Here is a 20,709-nt window from a genome sequence, read left to right as displayed (position 1 = left end):
TACGTGTTGGAACATCCCTTTGCTCAGACGCAGGCTTGAATTCATCATGGCATACCATCGACAAGATCATCAAGTCAGACCTAGTCCAAATTGTCTCTATCTCCAGTGACAATTCCACATACTCTGTGAACAACCATGAATTGCCTAGCGGAGGATACGTCCCACTGTACCAGCTATTAGGACTTTTTCCTGTTCCATTTACTTAAGAAGCACAGGAAAAATGGTTGTTTAAATGCCTGTATGCGTGCTGTAATTAATCTAATCATATCCTCATGATCCCTATGGGAGCAATGTTTAGGGGACTGTAATATAATCCTAGAGTTATCATTTAAAGCCGATTCTTGAAGCTTTATTAGTAGGCTGTCTCTTACGGTCATTGTCAACGTCCACAAACAGCTTGTTTCAATTGATCCCCCACAAGTTCGATTGAGTTCATGTCCAGAAAATAGGCAGCCCACTCTATTCTGTTGATCCTAGCATGCATGTCCATGAGAACAGCATGATAAGCAACTGAGTTATCATCCATCAAGATGAAACTGTCACCAGAATGTTGACAAAATTGCCCCACTAGTGATAGCAGAACCTTGTCCCTGTACTATAAATCAGTGAGACTGCCATCAACAACCACAAGAGGTGTACGGTGGGCCAGTATAACGCTCCCCCAGGACATCACTCCACCAGCACCTTGTTGCGCATCTGAGACGCAGTGTTGGAGGCTTTCAACATTACCAGGTTGTCCCCATATATGTTATCTACATTTATCAGGCCACAAACAGAGCCAAGTTTTGTCCATAAACAACAGCTGTCACCAATTCTAGGACGTCCAGTCTGCACATTTTCTTGCTCTTCTGTAATAGAGTCCATGGTATTGTTGAGTACGATGTGGTGTTCGCCACGGTGATTGGGAATGGAGATTACACATCACGCAGTTGCCTCCAAACAATCTGATGTAATACATGACATCCTGCAGCGTCTTAGAGTGCTGAATTTAGTTCTGGAATCCTCAATACTGCTTGTCGACAGGAACTGATTCCATGTCCACACCACATCACTTTGACTCTGGTGCACACATTGATCAGCTTCCCTGGTTCACAAGGCTTCTGCATGTAACATGATGATGCTGACCTGATCGTTGGTCGTGATTGTCTTTCATGGCATGATGGATGTTCTCTCTACTGTTCCAGAGATGTCTAATGCATTCCTACTGGCGCTTTACTTTCAGCTGAAATGCTGTAATCTTTTCAGAGAGCAAAGGTCCATGATTAATATGTTCCTACCTTGCAGTTTGTTATAAATTTTTAGCACTACGTACAATGGAGTCTAAGCATAAAGCTTTAAGTGGTGTGAGGAAAGTTTCAAGTTCTCTGTATGACAAGTATCGTAGCTATGCTTAAGCTTGGAATTTTAAGGATTATATTTATTATCGTACACAAAAATAAAAATTTTAAAAATGTGCAATGATTGAAGGGTTAGTATTTTTAGTTTCTTAAGTAATGGGCAACATGACTCATTTTTATGGGCAGCACACACATTTCTAATGAATTTCTTCTGAAGAATTAAGTCTTTAACTGGTAGTAGAATTTCCTCAGAAAATTTTCCCGTATTGAATACGCAGAACATATAAAACTAAGGACCAGTCTCTTTAATGTTATGAAACAAAATTAATTAAAGTGTGGGCTGTGTTAGATTTTCCAACAGCCTTGCAGCAGTGGTAACACCAGTTCCCATCAGATCACTGAAGTTAAGCACTCTTGGCTTGGCTACCACTTGCATGGTTCACCATCTAGGTCTGCAAGTGGGGTGCATTTAGCCCTTGTAAGGCCAATTATGGAACTACTTGACAAAGTAGCAGTTCTGGTTATGAAAACAGACAGTGATGAGAAGAGTGGTGTGCTGGCCACATGCCCCTTCATATAGGCATGCAATGATGCCTATTGGCAGAGGATGACATGCCGATAGGTCAGTATCATTGGGCCCTACGAGACCTGTTCAGATGGAGTTTCTGTATTAGGTTTATTTAAAGTCTTTGGTCTGGTCAGCCACAATCTGCTGCTTAAGAAACTATATGGGTGTGGTATCTGTGAAGTTTCCTATAATTGGTTCAGTTTGTATCTTTCAGGCAGGCATATCATCTTGAACCAAGTCCAATGTTCATGGGGTGAATTATTCCTCTTCACCTATTCCTGTGAAAGTAGTTATTTTTGTCCATAACTTGGTACATGTCTGGACCTCACACTGATACATCATTCATAATCTGATAGACCCATCCCCTCTTTTCTGCCCTCTTGGCGAGCATCTAGCTATTCTTTGTAGGTTCATTCTTTTTGAAATGACCAAATAATTTCAGTCTTGCAATGCAGAATTCACCAAGAAGTCATTTCTGTTGGACAAATGGTGTATCTTGAACATTTTTATTTTTTACCTTCTTGTTTTCTGAAGCACAGCTCCTAAGTACTTCATCGTCACCACATGCACTTTGGTAATATTTCTGTTGGTTTCTAGACTGTATGTTGTAACTGTTGAAGAGGTCCTTCTGCAGTGTATTAATTTTGATATCTCAGGGAGCTCCTTTATCAAAGAAAATTTCTCTTGAGATATTAAAACTATTCTTCATTGTGAACGTCAATTCAAATTTTTGTAGAACAAATAATGTACTTATTCCAACTTTCTTTTGCGTAGAATGATGCTAGTACAGTTGCTCCATTTACTAATCAGTAGACTACTGCTTTGGAGTTGTTTGTGCAGATATCTAATTACCTGAATATAGCATTTCAGCCATTCAACTTCTGTTGCATATCAGGCTTGGTTTTTGTCCCATTTTGTAATATTGTATGGGTAAATGGGTAAGGATCAGACAACAGGCCCATAGGTCTGGAGTTCAATTTCCAATTTTTTTCTGTTACTTTATTCTTGTTGCACCTCTTTCAATTATATGTTAATTTGTTAAATGGAAAGTAGGACTGTAGCTAAGAGTCCATATTGAATTGCATCTTCTTGTAGCTGGCTGGGTATGTTAGTTTAAAGGTCAGAGAAAGGCAAGAATGCTCCATATCCAATAGGGCCTAGCAAAGCACTGTAGTTTTCAAAACAATCTCCTGGTTGAGGACAACTTTGATGATTTTGAGTACATCATCATCTTCTGTGACAAGAGCCTTAAACTCAGAGTTGCCGATTCTTCGTTATTTCATCCATTGTAGTACTTAATAATCCAACAATGGAAACTCCAGGTAGAAATATCAACAAAGCAGGAAAAGACAGATTGATACTTATCATAAAGGAGACACATCAAGTCACAGAAAGGCACAATTAAAAGACACTTACATAAAGCTTTCGGCCACAGCCCTCATCAGTAAAACAGACACACAAATCATTCACACCACACACACAAACAGCGCACACAAACCCCAGCTCCAGCATCTCTGGCCAGAATGCTACTATAATGTGGGATGCAAGCAGCAATCTGGAGAGGGCAGGGAAGGGAATGTGATAGTAGGGTAGAGGTGGGGGAGAGACGAATGTTGTCTGGTGGAGTGTGCAGGGACTAGATTGCCAACAGGTGCAGTGTCAGGATGTTGTGGGGCAGACAAAAGCACCATTTTCAAGGCACAAGTACCATTTTCTGCTCTTGATCTTTATCTTGTGCAAGAACAGAAGGAAGTCTGCTTTATCCATGTCTCCCTTCAATTCATTGTAGTTATTTACTATTGCAGGCCTAGATTTGGAGATCTTCTCTTTCTTTTTGTGGTCATACCTGTTGCATTGCCCAATTGGCTGAATACCTGTCCAGCTTGCTCCCATATGTATCAGATGATTATCTTCCTATTTGACAGTGATTAATTTTTTATCACTATCAGTGCAGTAATCGTAAGTTTGTGGCACTGCTGGACTCCAGTGCATTCCACAACTACTCATTTTCACAGTGCTCACAAACATGATGATTCCTACAAATTTCTTCATTTCTTTCCTTTCAGTGGGGTGGTTACACTTGCTGTTGAATTTCTGTGCAATGGAGAGATCAGTTTGAAATATGAAAGTTTCCAGAAAGTCATTTGTCAGCAGTGTTTGAAAGAGTTTTATTGGAGGAGTAGTCATTGTAATAGTCTGGTAGTTGGGTTTAATATTTGTCACTTCTCTAATATCAGTTATTTCTAGAATCTCTCTCTTTGGCCGATGGTATAAATATTCCTCTTGTGTATAGTTGGTTATTTCAGGCTGATCACGCCTGTTGCTTGTTACCATTGTGTAATCTGGTTCAGTTTACTGGAGCTGTATTCTAAATGTGGCCTAGGATGATCTATTGGTACTTTCTGCTTCATTATCTTCAATCCCCCCCATGAACCATGGACCTTGCCGTTGGTGGGGAGGCTTGCGTGCCTCAGCGATACAGATGGCCGTACCGTAGGTGCAACCACAACGGAGTGGTATCTGTTGAGAGACCAGACAAACATGTGGTTCCTGAAGAGGAGCAGCAGCCTTTTCAGTAGTTGCAGGGGCAAGAGTTGAGGGACATGAAAGGGAAGCAGTGGTTGGGAAGGGAGTGAGACAGGGTTGTAGCCTCTCCCGATGTTATTCAATCTGTATATTGAGCAACCAGTGAAGGAAACAAAAGCAAAATTCAGAGTAGGTATTAAAATCCATGGAGAAGAAATAAAAACTTTGAGGTTTGCCGATGACATTGTAATTCTGTCAGTGACAGCAAAGGACTTGGAAGAGCAGTTGAACAGAATGGATAGTTTCTTGAAAGGAGGATATAAGATGAACATCAACAAAAGCAAAATGAGGATAACGGAATGTAGTCGAATTAAGTCAGGTGATGCTGAGGGAATTAGATTAGGAAATGAGACACTTAAAGTAGGAAAGGAGTTTTGCTGTTTGGGGAGCAAAATAACTGATGATGGTCAAAGTAGAGAGGATATAAAATGTAGACTGGCAATGGCAAGGAAAGCGTTTCTGAAGAAGAAGAATTTGTTAACATTGAGTATGGCTTTAATTGTCAGGAAGTCGTTTCTGAAAATATTTGTATGGAGTGTAGCCATATATGGAAGTGAAACGTGGATGATAAATAGTTTAGACAAGAAGAGAGTAGAAGCTCTCGAAATGTGATGCTACAGAAGAATGCTGAAGATTAGATGGGTGGATCACATAACTAATGAGGAGGTATTAAATAGGATTGGGGAGAAGAGAAATTTGTGGCACAACTTGACTAGAAGAAGGAATCGGTTGGTAGGACATGTTCTGAGGCATCAAGGGATCACCAATTTAGTATTGGAGGGCAGCGTGGAGGGTAAAAATCGTAGAGGGAGACCAAGAGATGAATACACTAAGCAGATTCAGAAGGATGTAGGTTGCAGTAAGTACTGGGAGATGAAGAAGCTTGCACAGGATAGAGTATCATGGAGAGCTGCATCAAGCCAGTCTCAGGACTGAAGACCACAACAACAACACATCCATTTTAGGCATCGTATAAAATATTTGAAGCATTTATTTTCAGTCCTTATTGAGAACAATTAAGGATTAAAAGGTTTAAAATTCCACATTCACCTGGCTCCATTTCCATGAACTTTTTCCATTTTGAATCTATAACAATCACTAGCCTGTTGATGCGACCATCTGCAGTCACGCAGATATACCAAATATGGAGCATTCCCTGGCCAGAATAGTAAAAGAAGACTTATATCTGTTATAGACTATCCAAATCCTATGTAAAAGTATGTCTACATTCACAGACGTTAGGTAATAAAGGGTTAATAAATGAGATTCCTGTTCCCAATGTCACATATACTTAGGGATGTTATGGATCAGTGGCTCAGCTGCTTTTTAAACCAGCTGTTCTTTGTTGTGAATTTATTTTGCAAGCAATAGGTCATACAATTACCTTCATCTCTAAGAACGGAACACTGTTTTCAGTGCAATAATATAAGTTATGGAGTTTTGTAATGATCATTGCTATTTGTTATGTGGCTATCAAAAAATTTTAGTTCTTGAACTTTGATAATCATATAATGTGTAGGAGTGACAAATTAAGTGTGTTTTTAGTTTTGTTGCAAATTGGTACCTTGGGAACATGAATGGACAATTTGAATTTTGTGTTGTCTTGTTGTCACTGTAGGCTTGTACCATGGGAAGCAAGGAGAGGTTGTTGTTTGGCGGCCGGTATCCTCTTCTATAACACAAACTGCACGCATGTATTAATAGGGTTCCTTATTCATAAGAAAAATAAGTTAGCCTCACTGCTGATGAAGTGCAAAGTCCCACTATTTACACAACTCTGGCTGCTAGGTACTGACTGACTCTGAGCTAGAGGCTGAGCTAACTGCGACTGTCTGCGACTGGACCCATTGACTGGGCTGTCCAGTCTGCAGTGGCAATTTAAATACTAGCAGTCAAGAGGGCATTGGCACCGCATTGCTTGCGAGTCTCTATTTGGCCTTCCTCCTGATAGGCGCATTGGTTGTGCCCACTATCTATCTTCTTGCAACCTCTTTGCTGCCCAGTGTGCAGGCGACAGCTTAGCCAGCACATTCCTCTCCCACAAAATGCCACACCATTGTCATGCAGTGAGGCTGCAAACAACAACAGAGAGAGAAGCAGGATGCTGGATGTAGATACGAGCCAGGAGCTGTGGCTGTGAAGGACAGCATACTCTCGACCGTACCCCGCCATCTGGCCTGTGAGGCAACAGGAACATCCTCAGGAAAACTGCTGCCAGGGCACATGTCCAGGCCTGAGGTTATGTCATGGGATGATGACAGTGACGGTGATAGTGACGGTGATAGTGATGGTGGGTCCACATCCATGGGCTTGGCGAGTGGGGATGGCAGGGGCAAAGGTGACATCCGTGAATTTAGATCTGGTGGTGGTGCTGCAAACCACTGGGACCTGCAATCAAATACATAGAAGAGCCAATGTGGTCCTAGGTTATGCCTCTCTCCCAGCACTCACGGTTGCCATAAATCCTGAAGAGAACAAGATCACACAGCACAAAGCAATACTTGCAGACCATTGGCAGCGCCAGATGCTGCTGTGTGTGTAGCAGTGTTCGATGGAGGTGACCATGCAGAAGTATCACCAGTGATTGTCTGTCTCTTGGGTGGGAGTAATAGGAGGTGAGGTAGAGTTGCAGTGCCTGTTCCCATGTGTGGGTGGTGTGAAGCTTGCCCATCTGCTGCTTAAAAGTGTGTACGAAGTGTTCTGCTTCTCCATTGGACTGCAGGTGAAACAGAGCACTTAATAGGTGACGAATGCCATTTCGTTCACAAAACTGTCTGGCAAAATGTGGAGGAAAATACTTGAAACCTGCTACATGGTGTGATAGAGTTCACAGGCACCACAAATGAGAACTTGCGAAAAGAGTCTACCACTATGAGCCGACGAGTGTTCCAAAATGATCCTGCAAAGTCAATGTGCACTCGTTGCCACGGTGATTGCATCTTAGGCCAAGTTGAGAATGTCTGTGGTGGAGTGGGGTGGTTCTCTGTGCATGCATGACACTGTGGCATCATCTGTTCAATATAGGCATCTGTGCCCTGCCAACTACAGTGCTGTCGCGCTAACTGTTTAGTGCGAACAATTCCACAGTGTCCTTGGTGGAACAATCACAACACATCCTTCTGCAACACTTTGGGAATAAACACAACTGGCTGTTCACTGTCATTTTTGAACTAGAATCACACTCTGTTGAACTGAATGGTTATGCTGATGAGCAAAACACTGGCGCACAACTGAGTTCTGGATACAGTTTGATGAACGAGGCCAAACGATGCAAATGTAATGCAATATAATCTTGATATCTGGGTCTGCTTCCATGGCCTGTGCTACTTTTCTGCAGTGCATGGGAAAAGATTCCAGCAATTCAGAGTCCTGCACATAGATTTGGCAACAAGATATGGCAGATGCACCAAAATCAGAGTCTGGACCAATCAGAAGTGAGATAGGGTGTCTGTATTGCCATGTTTGCTGTATGTCTGTACACAATTTCATACTGATACTGCAAAAGCAACTGTTGTGTACATAGTTCCACGTAGTCAGTGCGTACACAACTTTCCCACTAGAGCGAGCCCCGTAAAGAACAATAGCGCAGGCGCAGCGCTCGTCCGTCTCCGCTCTACGAGATTGCGCTGTCATAGAGACGGACCAAATTCTGCTTCCGCTGATCCGTATATTAATATGTAACGCAGCCAATGAGAGTGCTGTTAACGTAGAACCTTTTCTCCTCGCAGATCACACTCGCGCAGTGATACATGAACGCGTGAGGTATTATAACGAGTGTACAGACCTCCGATTAGTCAGTCTGCATCAGTCTGCCTTAGTCTGCATTAGTCTATAGTCAAGTTTCAGTCTGTGCCTAATAAGATTATCATATCCCTGTACATAGCCATGAAGAGAAATGTATAGACACTTTGTCAAGTATCAGAGGTATGTGAGAATAAGATTAACATATGAAGGCCAAAGGAACTTCAGATTGTCAATTGTAAATAGCATCCAGAACCAAGTTAAGTTATTTCTATGCTTTTTATTATTTTAATAAATGTGTGTGAAAATTAATCTGCTACTCTAAGCGTGCAAGTGGCATTTCTATCGTCTGACCTAACGGCAGAAGATAAACACGCCACGATAAGACCATGAGACATATTGCTGACACTCGCCTACTTCGTTAGAGCAACAAGTCGAATAATCTGATGGTGTGTGTACTGAAGGTCTTACAGTACGCACTCCACAGCAACAAAGCCCGGCACTACAATTTTTGAGTGGTGCTTATAGGAACCAGCTTTGATGGATGAAACAAAGCTGCAAAGGCTTGTGATCTGTCATTAAATAGAACTTGCGGCCATACAAATAGTGATGGAATTTTGTCACACTATACACATTAGCGAGAGCTTATATTTCAATTTGTGAATTATTGCACTGAGTTTGTGTTAACAACTTTGGGGCAAAATCAATAGGTCTGTTTTATGCACCAATTGTGTGTGAAAGCACAGCACCGATTCCGTAGGAAGAAGCGTTGACTTGCAAAACTACTGGCTTGGCAGGGTCAAAATGCCCTAAACATCTGTCACAAAGCAAAGCGTGTTTGATTTTCTGAAATATGTCTTGATAGTCTTTAGACCACATAAAAGGCACATTTTTGTGAGGCAAGCGATGCAATGGACCCATGGTCGGAATCAAATGTAGTATATCATCTTTCCTAGTTCTGACTGCAGTTTAGACACATCGCAAGGAACAGGCAGGTCACAGATGGCAAGCATATGAGATTGGCGAGAGTGCACACCCTGACTGTTTATCACATGACCTAAGTTCTGTAGTTCAGTTTGAAAAAAGTCACATTTTTCAAGATGACACTTGAGCTTTGCTTCTGACAACACTCAAAAAAGAGTACATAAATTGGCAATGTGTTCCTCTGGTATGATGTGAGATGACAATATCAGCAAGGTAGTTTAAACAAAATGGCACTTTTGTAGTCAGCTGTTCCAAGTAATGTGGAAAAATGGTGGATGTGGAAGCACTGCCGAAGGGTGAATGCCAATACTTGAACAGCCCTAAGTGTATATTTACAATAAACTCTTTTTGTGATTCTTCATCCAATGGAATTTACAAGTAGGCATCATCCAAATTGATCTTAGAAAAGTGATGTCCTGCACCAAGCCTGTCCAGGAGTTCCTCAGGACGGGGCTACAGATAAGTGTCAACTAGTGTCTGTGGGTTGTCTGTAGCCTTAAAGTCAACACAAATGCAAATGTGACCAGAAGGCCTAGGCAACACAACTAGTGGACTGGCCCACTGACTAGCCTGAATGGGAGCAATTACACCATTATCTTCCAATTCTTTCAATTCACTGGCAATTTTGTCTCTTAAAATAATTGGAGTGAGGCCAACATGAAAAAACTTAGACTGTGCATTGCCTTTCAATGTAACATGTGCTATAAAGTTATTTGCTTTTCCCATTCATTCTGAAAATTCTTTACCAAGCTAGTGACACTATCTTTTGGTGCAAATGTAGAGACTGAAAGTACATTGTCGTGGATGCTAAGGCCAAACAAATCAAAAGCATCTAAATTGAATAAGTTTTCACTGTCTCTTGATTTCAATACAGTAAAATTCACTGTCCTGGTGTGAGATTGATAAGTGGCAGGCGGACTACACCATCCAAGCGCTGGAATTTCCTGTCTTTTGTAAGCAGTGAGGTGCTTGCTAGATTTAGAATGGTACGGTGAGCCTAACTGTTTATACGTGGCATAATCTAGCAAAGTTATTGAGGCCCCTGTGTCTAACTGAAAGTTCACGTGTTGGCCAGCAATGTGTAATGAGACAAATAGTTTGTTAGAATGTCATCGCACAGCGCTAGGGTGAGAATGAGGTGCAACCTTAATCATACTTTTGTCAGAACCTGTTGTAGATTTGGAAAACACAACGTTCACTGCACGTACACAAACCTTTCCTTTGCTGGGAGCGGGAAAAACTGGCGTTTTTGTGGCATTGGAAACAAACTGGTTGGACATGGCCTTTTTTTCCACATGTGTAACATGTTATGTTACATGATGGGCAATCCTGTCTTTTATGGCAAGCAAAATATCTAGGACAAGACTTCACTAATTTCATAGGACCATTTATCTGTTTATGTGGCTGTCCAGGTGGCTGTGTAGGCACTCATTGTTGTGACTGCTTGGGGTGGTCATGTGCAAGGGGCAACTCAACCTGACAAACTGAGACCTGGTCAAACTTATTGGTCGCTATGGCACCTGAATCATATTGCTCTAAGATTTGCAATACTTGAGGAAGTGATGGATCAGAGTACTTCAGGATTACTTCAGTAAGTGATGGATCAAAGTACTTAGGATCTCTTCCCATATTTTACTATCTGTGATGTTGAATGCTATTGCATCTCTTATCATTAAATCACTGTAAAAGTTGTCACAACTGCACTTAAATGTACACTTCTTAGTCATGCCCGTTAATTCTGTGCACCACTGACAATACATCTGTTCCAACTTTTTCTGCAAGCAGAAGAACTGATATCTGGCTGCAGCTACTTGGACTTGCTGGTCATAGTACTTGGTTAATGCAGTGATTTCTTCGCTAAAACTGAGTTCGTTGGGAGACGCAGTTGGGAATAGTTTTCGTATTAAGCTGAACACTGGGGACCCCACAGTCGAAAGAAAGTATTGTAGCTTTACAGTACCTTGAACTTGATGAACATCACAATGTGCTTGGAACTGTGTCAGGTATTCAAGCCATTCCTCTTCGGTGTTGTTAAATTGCCGGTATGCTGGTCTGCAGCACTTGTCATTCTGGTCTGTTTGTCTGTCGGGTGGCTGACGCAGCTTGTACAGCCAGAAGTTGTACCATCGTCATCAAGGTAGCAATTTGTTGGTTGTGAAACTGAAAAACTTGTGTTAGATCCATCACATTGGGGCAGGGGTGGAGGGGGTGGGGTAGCCATAGTATACAGAAATATGTTTTAGCAAAAAAAAAAAAGCAAACCTGCAAGCTAAAACATAAGAGAAGCAAGCAAAATCTGCACTGAATTATACTTGTCGCCAGTTTTTGTGTCATCTTGTTGTCACTGTAGACTTGTACCATGGGAAGCAAGGAGGGAGGATGTTATTTGGTGGCCAGTATCCTCTACTATAACACAAACTGCACACATGTATTAACAGGGTTCTTTATTAATAAGAACAAGATGTTACTTAAGATAGTCCAGGTGTTGTGGTACGAGCTCTCCATAATAGTCCACACTAGCCTCACTGCTGGTGAAGTACAAAGTCCCACTATGTACACTGCTCTGGTCACCAGGTACTGACTGACCCTGAGCTAACTGCAACTGCAACTGCAAGTGACTGGACTCGTTGACGCACTGGCTGACTGACTGGGCCCTCCGGTCTGCAGCAGTGATCTAAATATTAAAAGTCGAGAGTGTGTTGGCAGCGCATTGCTTGTGAGTCTCTATTTGGCCTCTCTCCTGATAGGTGCTTTGGTTGCACCTACTATCGATCTTCTCACAACCTATTTGTCGTCGGGGGTATGCTGGCATAAGCTGTCCCCAGCACACTGAAAATCACATTTTAATTACATAATATGAGGGCTATTCAAAAAGTAGGGAACGTTTCCATCTGATGCCGATAGGCGGGCGCCGATCATGTATATTTTGGTATGTGCATGCTCGGAATGCTCAGTCGGCATCCATCCGTGACAGCGGGGACGTCTCTGCACATCTGGTTTTTTTTGAAATGTGTACTGCAATTGAATATCCTTCCAGGTGTGAGGTGTGGTCTGTGATACTGTTTTTGTTGACAAAAAACCTAAAACCTATAGAAATTTATTGTGAACTGTGCAAAGTGTACAGAAACAACATAATGAGTAAATGTTTTGTCCGGAAATGGTGCATTCAGTTTAAAAATGGCCGAACCCACATTCACGATGAAGAGAAAAGTGGACATCCGATCATTGTGACTGACGATCTTGTCGCTAAAGTTGATGAAACAATTTGTCAAAACTATCACATCACAATAATGGAACTTTCACTTTCTTTTCCACAAGTTTCATGAACTTTGTTGTTTGAAATTGTCACTCAAAAGCTAGGCTACCACAAATTTTGTGCATGATGCAAAATGAGCACCATAAAGAACAGCAAATGGGGGCAACATTGACATTTCTGGAGGCTTACCACAAAGATGGTGATTCATTACTGGATCGAATCATAACTGGTGATGAGACTTGGGTGAAACACTTCAATTGCGAGAAAAAATTACAGTCCATGAAGTGGGGGCACACAAGGTCCCCCCAAAAACCAAGAAAGTGTTTGCAAATCTTGTCACCAGATCATCAGGGCATGGCAAAGGACAGGCAGTATTTAAATTTTTTTAAAATCACTGCTGAGGCAAAATTTACCTGTAGGTGTTTTCCCCTATAACCAGTGGTTTTTACCATTCTCTGAAAGAAATAAGTCAAATAACATCAAGGGATTTAAGATGATCTAATTTTGCTATTACTTGACCCCATAAAGTTCTGGTACAGGGCAGACCCAGCGAAAACAGGGGTGGGCAGACTGTTTCATCATAATATGAGCCTAAAATTTTGTTGCACAACCCAGTTGAGGAGAAAATAAAGGAGAAAATTTAGCTCAAAGATCATCTAACTGTTGATATGGAATGTGATCAAAAACCGAATGTACTTTGTCATTGATAGAGAATGCAAAAAATTTAAAAGGAGGATCCAAACCAAACAGATTTTCAGTGTAAGCATTGTCCACAACTACGAATGTTAATGAATGAACCACAGCCTTGTAAGTTACAGGTGCAGAAAACTGTTCAAGAATGGGACTGTTGTTTGTTATAACTCACCAGCCTCCATGAAACTGTAACCAGAGGGGGAGAACCTAAATCCATGTAAGTTCGACAATTCACCAACGTTGCTACTGCACTTGTGTCCTCCTGCATTCTCAGTGGTTTGTTAAACACATGCACTTCAGTGTATAACTTGTTTGGAGACATCATCACTGCTGACACACTGTTCACATCCACATTTGTTTCATACTCACTCAGGTTTGGAAGAGATTTACACACAGAAGCAAAGTGTCCTTTTTAATGGCACATATTACTCATTGCCCAGTGCATGGGGTAAACAATCTATTCATACTGAATGAAACAGTAAGAGTGTGAAGGCTGCAGAGCATGAGGCTGTTGCCATTGTGATACGGACTGTTGTTCTCGTGAACAACTATTACCTATAGGTTGCTGAGACATCTGTTGGACTGTGCTGCAATAGCTTCTCTGTTGCCTTGTGAAAGGATTGAAGGCTGGGAAGGATGAGAGGAACTGATTTCTGAAACTTTGGACCAGGCTTCTATCTGTTTACCTGCAGCCTGCGAAACTTCAAATGACTCAACTGTGTTTAATACTTCAATAAGCACAGGATTTTCACACTGTAGAGCTTGCTCTCAAGCTTCCTACCAGCACCAAGACATATGATTGCACCTTGAATCATTTGATCTGCACATTTGTCACAAAATAACAATGACTAAATCCATGTAGTTCTGCTGTCCATGCCCTATATTACTGTTTTGGCTGCTTTTGGCAATGGTAAAACTCCACGCAACCAGCAATAACGTGAGTACATTTACAAGTGAAAACGTAACTTGCACAGCTGATCAAAAGAAAGATTGGGAGGTTCCTGTAAGGAGGCAATCTGACACAACAACTGATACACATTATGTAAGATCCATGACAAAAAAAGAGCCTTGCACAAGTTTACATCTGTCACCCCAAATGCCTTGAAATGTTGTTGCAGGCATTTTTCATAAGTGTCCCAGTCTTCTGCTGTATTGTTGTACACAGGGAACAGGACTGGATACATTATTGGTAGGGCTGTATGTTATGCCAAGATAGTCATTAAACTGGAAATAGCAACTGACAGCTCCTGCTTTTGCTCAAAAAGAGAGTTAAGCATTGCCTCTATGGAAATTGAGTTCATAGGACCAATGATTGAAGTGGCACATGCGGAGTCGAACACCGTAGCCATCGCCAAAGTGTACTAACACTGGAACTTTATTAGATGAAAAAGAATGAACACTTGAGACACAAAGTACATATACAGACAACACACAAGTGACTAGTGGAGTCTTTTGCTCTAGCCTATATAATCATTAGTTCTAACACGGGGTGCAGCCAGCAGGCTGTGCATATAACTACAGTTGTACTAGTAGGCCGGGTGGCCTCTAGTAGCCGAATCAAGTGCAGACGTCACACATGAACTATGAAGTTGCGCACACACAAATTTGTTAGTTACAGCAGAAATGTTGTTATATTACACTCCTGAAAAATAAACACACAAACACCTGTCAACACTATATCGATCACAACTATTGTTGCAACTGATTTCCTTCTCTGAAGATGTGAATTGCATTTCATTTGAAACAGAGAAAACAGGAAACCAACAGCAGAAACATTCTTGTTGAAATACATACCAGCATAGATGGTATATTTGCTTGCAGATTAAAAAAATACACAAAAAGAAATGAGGGCCTGGTATTTCTGTAACTAATATTTTCACTTAGACTGTAGAAACACTACACAACAAGAAATATTTTTAACTCTGCTTTAAAAGCAGTTTCCTTCTTCAGCCTTTTTATGTATGTTGGCGGTGCATTACAAAGAATGAAACCAAAATGGTTCAAACTTTTTTGAGTACGATATACCTTAGAAATAACCAAGAAATGATTTAATTTCAATGGAAATAGTGGCTTCAGGTTTCCTGCAAAATGACTGCAAATCCTCAAGCAAATATTATATTATTTGCTGTACCTCATGCTTTATCAGGAATAATACATAATTTACAGCTCATTAAAGCACCTGTTATCATATGAGTTTAAACACCACCATGCCCAGGAAAGTTAAAAATTTTTCCAAAAACTGGCTTTTCAACAGCCATCACCAAGCGAGATGTAGCAGTGGTTAGCACACTGGACTTGCATTTGGGAGGATGACGGTTCAATCCCACATCCAGCCATCCTAATTTAGGTTTTCCATAATTTCCCTAAATCACTCCAGGCAAATGCCGGGATGGTCCCTTTGAAAGGTCAAGGCCGACTTCCTTCCCCATCCTTCCCTAATCTGATGAGACCGATGACCCCACAGTTTAGTCTCTTCCCCCATAAAACCCAACCCAACCCTTCAACGGTCATCTTTGTGAGTCCTCTACAGGTAAGGGAGTCTGATCAGTAACTGCCAGATGTCTATAAAGTTTGTGACAATCATTCATAGTTTGATGTCTCGAGCATCCTTTCTTATGAGGCCATTTTCCCAACACCTCCGTGTGTGTGTGTGTGTGTGTTTTAAATACACAGTTGAGAGTTACAGAGCAATTGGTTTGTGTGTGTGTGTGTGTGTGTGTGTGTGTGTGTGTGTTAAATATACAGTTGAGAGTTACAGAGCAATTGGTTTACTGAACATGACTGCCATAACAACACGGTAGACTTACCTTGTGTGACTGTTGTCATGAAGCATGACAGTGCTACAGAATCTCTAGTTAAAGTTATTATTTATATGCTTATGTTTACGCAGGTTATTTATTTTTTGTTCTTTACTTGTCGTATTCATTATAGGAGTACATTTTTATAAACCATACGTTCTTCACAGTTATTATTGTTGCCTACTTTCAGAGCATCACAAACCTATGGCTGTTTACTTGTATTCATTATTGAACTAGATATTGAAGTTTGCTGCTAATGCTCTGCACTTTTCTGCAGCAAAACATTTCTAACTACCTGTGGTATTGTGTGTTCCTATGCTAGGTGTTTTATCACTGAAGTGATACAGTGCCAATTTGTAAACTGAATGAAAGGAGTGTAGAAAATTTTCATTAAAATAGTCACAAAGATCAATTGTATTTTTTTTCTTTTGCAACAGCATCCATTCCTATCAACTACTGAAACAGTCGTGTGAAGCCCTTGGAACTGACAAGAAACAGTTGTTGAGATTTTTGAGTGGAGGATACAAACCAAAAGCAAATAAGTATGTTCTCAAGATAGCAGCTGCTACATTGGGAATTACAGCAACATGGGGTCTATACAGCCATTACAGAGGTATACCACCTGACTTAACTCTAGACTATTTTACATGATAGTCTTTCTTAAGTGTTCGCATTAGCTAAAGTGCTGTAGCCATGTTACATAAACCCTAGAGTCTATTTTATTTTGTTTTCATTCAGTTGCATTTGTCTGTCAGTGGTAGAATATCATGATATAGTTGACACACTAACATTTTTGATGCTGATTTAAAGCGTGAAGTAGACGTACAAACTTCCCACTTCTTTTGTACAAGGTGACTCACTTGAGATTTGCAGCTGATCTTCTTTGCTGTCTATCTGGCTGTTGGAAAACTCTCTTGACTTCTTCTCCGTAGAATGATGCTAGGAACAGGAATATTTAAGCCTTTCTCTCTACTTGTGATAAGTAGATATGCAAACTTTACTTTTTCAACCAATGGTATATTTGAACTCCATACAGAATAAACTTCTCACTTTCCTCATACATATATGACTTCCAGTAAGCCACTCGCTCCATCCAATGTCAGAAACAAATTTAATTACATTTATAAAAGCGTTGGCTTAATAACCATGACTCTACTTCACATGCATCATAAAATAGGTCCTGCCTCTAACAAGATTACTTTTTCAACTGTTCTTCTTTCACATAACAATAGTCAATGACACAATAGAAACAGAGCTGCATAAAAACTCCATGGTTCTTCCTCTAAAACATCTATGGATTGCCCTACAAGTACTTGTTGGTGCCGTTTGACCACCGCATCTATTTTCTTCTCGGGATTGACTTTAAACCTGCACGCACAAAAATGTGACACGCTGTGGGTAGGATTCTACCATCCCACAGTCATAACTAGAATATCGTGTGTTCGAGACGGTAGAAGGCTGAGACATTCTAGAATTTACGCAGACATTCTCAAATCACAATCATTATGCAACTAATGTCACACATAATAACATTTTGTATTTCAACAGTATACATTTCTTTTCTTTGAATAACTGTGAACAATCTTTCGGTTACTGTTTCTCCATTCATTCTTATTTTACTTTGACATTAAGATATGAGCATTTAATCATGGTTTTAGTCAGCTTTACTAATATTCAGGAATTGTGAGGACTTTTTCTCTTTTCTTTATTTTCTTTTTCAATTGAAAACTTAGGTGTTTATTACACATGAGTAGTCTATTTTCAATTTTTGTCTTTTTGTGCTACCTTTTTCTTAGTATGTACTATTTTCATTAGTTCTAGCTTGGGGGAACTCTGGGTGAAGCAAATGTGTTCTTTTGACTCTCATTTATTTCTTCAAAACATAATAATGCTAGTCATTCATAGAGTTTATACTTTCCAGAATAATTCCTGTAAAATTTGTGACTTAAGTCATGATACTGTCCCCTTCTCCAAGGACCAGCACCTATTCCTTGCTTGTGGGTTGACCTTATGAGAGCACTTCCTCTTTCCATTCTGGTAGGTATGCCCCTTACAAAACATCTCAATTCTTTAGGCCACAGACCATCCTATCTCCACATAGCTACGTCTTCCCTTTATAGTTAGTGAATGCCGGGTATGGTGCCCTTATCCTTTCTGAGTAGGCCTCACAGTTCATTACCATAGTATACATTTCTATGTATAATATAATTAAGTATTTTCTGGTAAAAATATAAATGTATCTTAAGCTTCACATTTATTCTTTAATACATCATTTACTCCCTAGAGTCCTCCTCCACTTATCAACTTCTATACTTTCAATAGATACTATGTCAATATCTACTATTCATGTCCCACTATCCTTCAATTCATTGGAGTATTTATTATACTGACATTTCTTATTGATCAGCTTTCATTTTCTCTCTTTGCTCATGCCTCTTTCTTAGTTTATATACACCTTTTCTTATATATATTTAATGTAGAACTGTCGTAGCTTCCTATATTTGTGTACATATTTCTAGATGTATCCACATTTTCCCCTACAACACTTGGCGGTTCTCACATCGTGACAGACTTTGTAGTCTGTAATTGAATGTTTGTGTCCAAGTGTATACTTGTGTATATGCAGATGTGTGTTTGTGTAGTCTGATTCTTCAGCCTTCTTATATAAAGATAAGATGTAGGTTATTAGAAACCACAGAAATAAGGAAGGACTTCAGCAATAGAAGTTTATGAATATGGAAAAAGGGAAAAATAGACAGGTCCTCAAATGAGAAGTAAAAAAGGAAAAAATAGATGTGGATGCTAGGATCAAAGAAGAGAAAGAAGATAGACCCAAAGATAGGAAACCCCTTTCCCTAGGATCCCTACCTCTCAGGTACTTGAGTGAGACACTGGAGGAGGTTTGGTGTTAAATTGTCTCCTACAGAATGGACTTGTCACACATCCACCATCGAGTTCCCCAAAGGAAATCCTAGCAACCCTCTGAAATGGCAAATGATGATGAATCAGGCACACTTGTTTGCGAGGGTTGTTTGAAAGGTGTGCTGTGTGTTTTGTGTTAGTCATAATTTATCTGTTCGTGTGAATCATGCTCTTATCTTCATTACCCACCCCTTTTAAAATTTATACAAACCCTCCCATCTACACTCCTGGAAATTGAAATAAGAACACCGTGAATTCATTGTCCCAGTAAGGGGAAACTTTATTGACACATTCCTGGGGTCAGATACATCACATGATCACACTGACAGAACCACAGGCACATAGACACAGGCAACAGAGCATGCACAATGTCGGCACTAGTACAGTGTATATCCACCTTTCGCAGCAATGCAGGCTGCTATTCTCCCATGGAGACGATCGTAGAGATGCTGGATGTAGTCCTGTGGAACGGCTTGCCATGCCATTTCCACCTGGTGCCTCAGTTGGACCAGCGTTCGTGCTGGACGTGCAGACCACATGAGACGACGCTTCATCCAGTCCCAAACATGCTCAATGGGGGACAGATCCGGAGATCTTGCTGGCCAGGGTAGTTGACTTACACCTTCTAGAGCACGTTGGGTGGCACGGGATACATGCGGACGTGCATTGTCCTGTTGGAACAGCAAGTTCCCTTGCCGGTCTAGGAATGGTAGAACGATGGGTTCGATGACGGTTTGGATGTACCGTGCACTATTCAGTGTCCCCTCGACGATCACCAGTAATGTACGGCCAGTGTAGGAGATCGCTCCCCACACCATGATGCCGGGTGTTGGCCCTGTGTGCCTCGGTCGTATGCAGTCCTGATTGTGGCGCTCACCTGCACGGCGCCAAACACGCATACGACCATCATTGGCACCAAGGCAGAAGCGACTCTCATCGCTGAAGACGACACGTCTCCATTCGTCCCTCCATTCACGCCTGTCGCGACACCACTGGAGGCGGGCTGCACGATGTTGGGGCGTGAGTGGAAGATGGCCTAACGGTGTGCGGGACAGTAGCCCAGCTTCATGGAGATGGTTGCGAATGGTCCTCGCCGATACCCCAGGAGCAACAGTGTCCCTAATTTGCTGGGAAGTGGCGGTGCGGTCCCCTACGGCACTGCGTAGGATCCTACGGTCTTGGCGTGCATCCGTGCGTCGCTGCGGTCCGGTCCCAGGTCGACGGGCACGTGCACCTTCCGCCGACAACTGGCGACAACATCGATGTACTGTGGAGACCTCACGCCCCACGTGTTGAGCAATTCGGCGGTACGTCCACCCGGCCTCCCGCATGCCCACTATACACCCTCGCTCAAAGTCCGTCAACTGCACATACGGTTCACGTCCACGCTGTCGCGGCATGCTACCAGTGTTAAAGACTGCGATGGAGCTCCGTATGCCACGGCAAACTGGCTGACACTGACGGCGGCGGTGCACAAATGCTGCGCAGCTACCGCCATTCGATGGCCAACACCGCGGTTCCTGGTGTGTCCGCTGTGCCGTGCGTGTGATCATTGCTTGTACAGCCCTCTCGCAGTGTCCGGAGCAAGTATGGTGGGTCTGACACACCGGTGTCAATGTGTTCTTTTTTCCATTTCCAGGAGTGTATATCACATCTCATAAAAGGGATAAAATACTCTACACAAAATATTCATTGTCTATTGTCTTATGGAATTATTTTCTTGGCAATACAAATTACGTAAATAAAGTGCTTATTCAGCATAAGTGCCCAGTAAGAATTTTGTCTAAAGCAGATAACAACATATCTTTCAGTGACCTCTTTAAG

The 20,709-nt window shown here is 41.4% G+C and overlaps 1 protein-coding gene across 3 annotated transcripts in view; it reads left to right on the top strand.

Annotated features, from left to right (window-relative positions):
• LOC124793552 (sulfite oxidase, mitochondrial-like) overlaps positions 1 to 20,709 on the top strand; it is a 169,032-nt gene that overhangs the window by 14,375 nt on the left and 133,948 nt on the right. For all 3 annotated transcript variants that reach the window (XM_047258030.1, XM_047258029.1, XM_047258031.1), the window contains one exon: positions 16,401 to 16,576. In XM_047258030.1, the coding sequence (XP_047113986.1) occupies positions 16,401 to 16,576 (176 nt within the window). The remainder of the gene's footprint in view (positions 1 to 16,400; positions 16,577 to 20,709) is intronic.

The sequence above is a fragment of the Schistocerca piceifrons genome, chromosome 1 (genome assembly GCF_021461385.2).
Source record: "Schistocerca piceifrons isolate TAMUIC-IGC-003096 chromosome 1, iqSchPice1.1, whole genome shotgun sequence".
Classification (NCBI taxonomy): domain Eukaryota; kingdom Metazoa; phylum Arthropoda; class Insecta; order Orthoptera; family Acrididae; genus Schistocerca; species Schistocerca piceifrons.
This window is presented reverse-complemented; position numbering and strand designations above follow the sequence as displayed.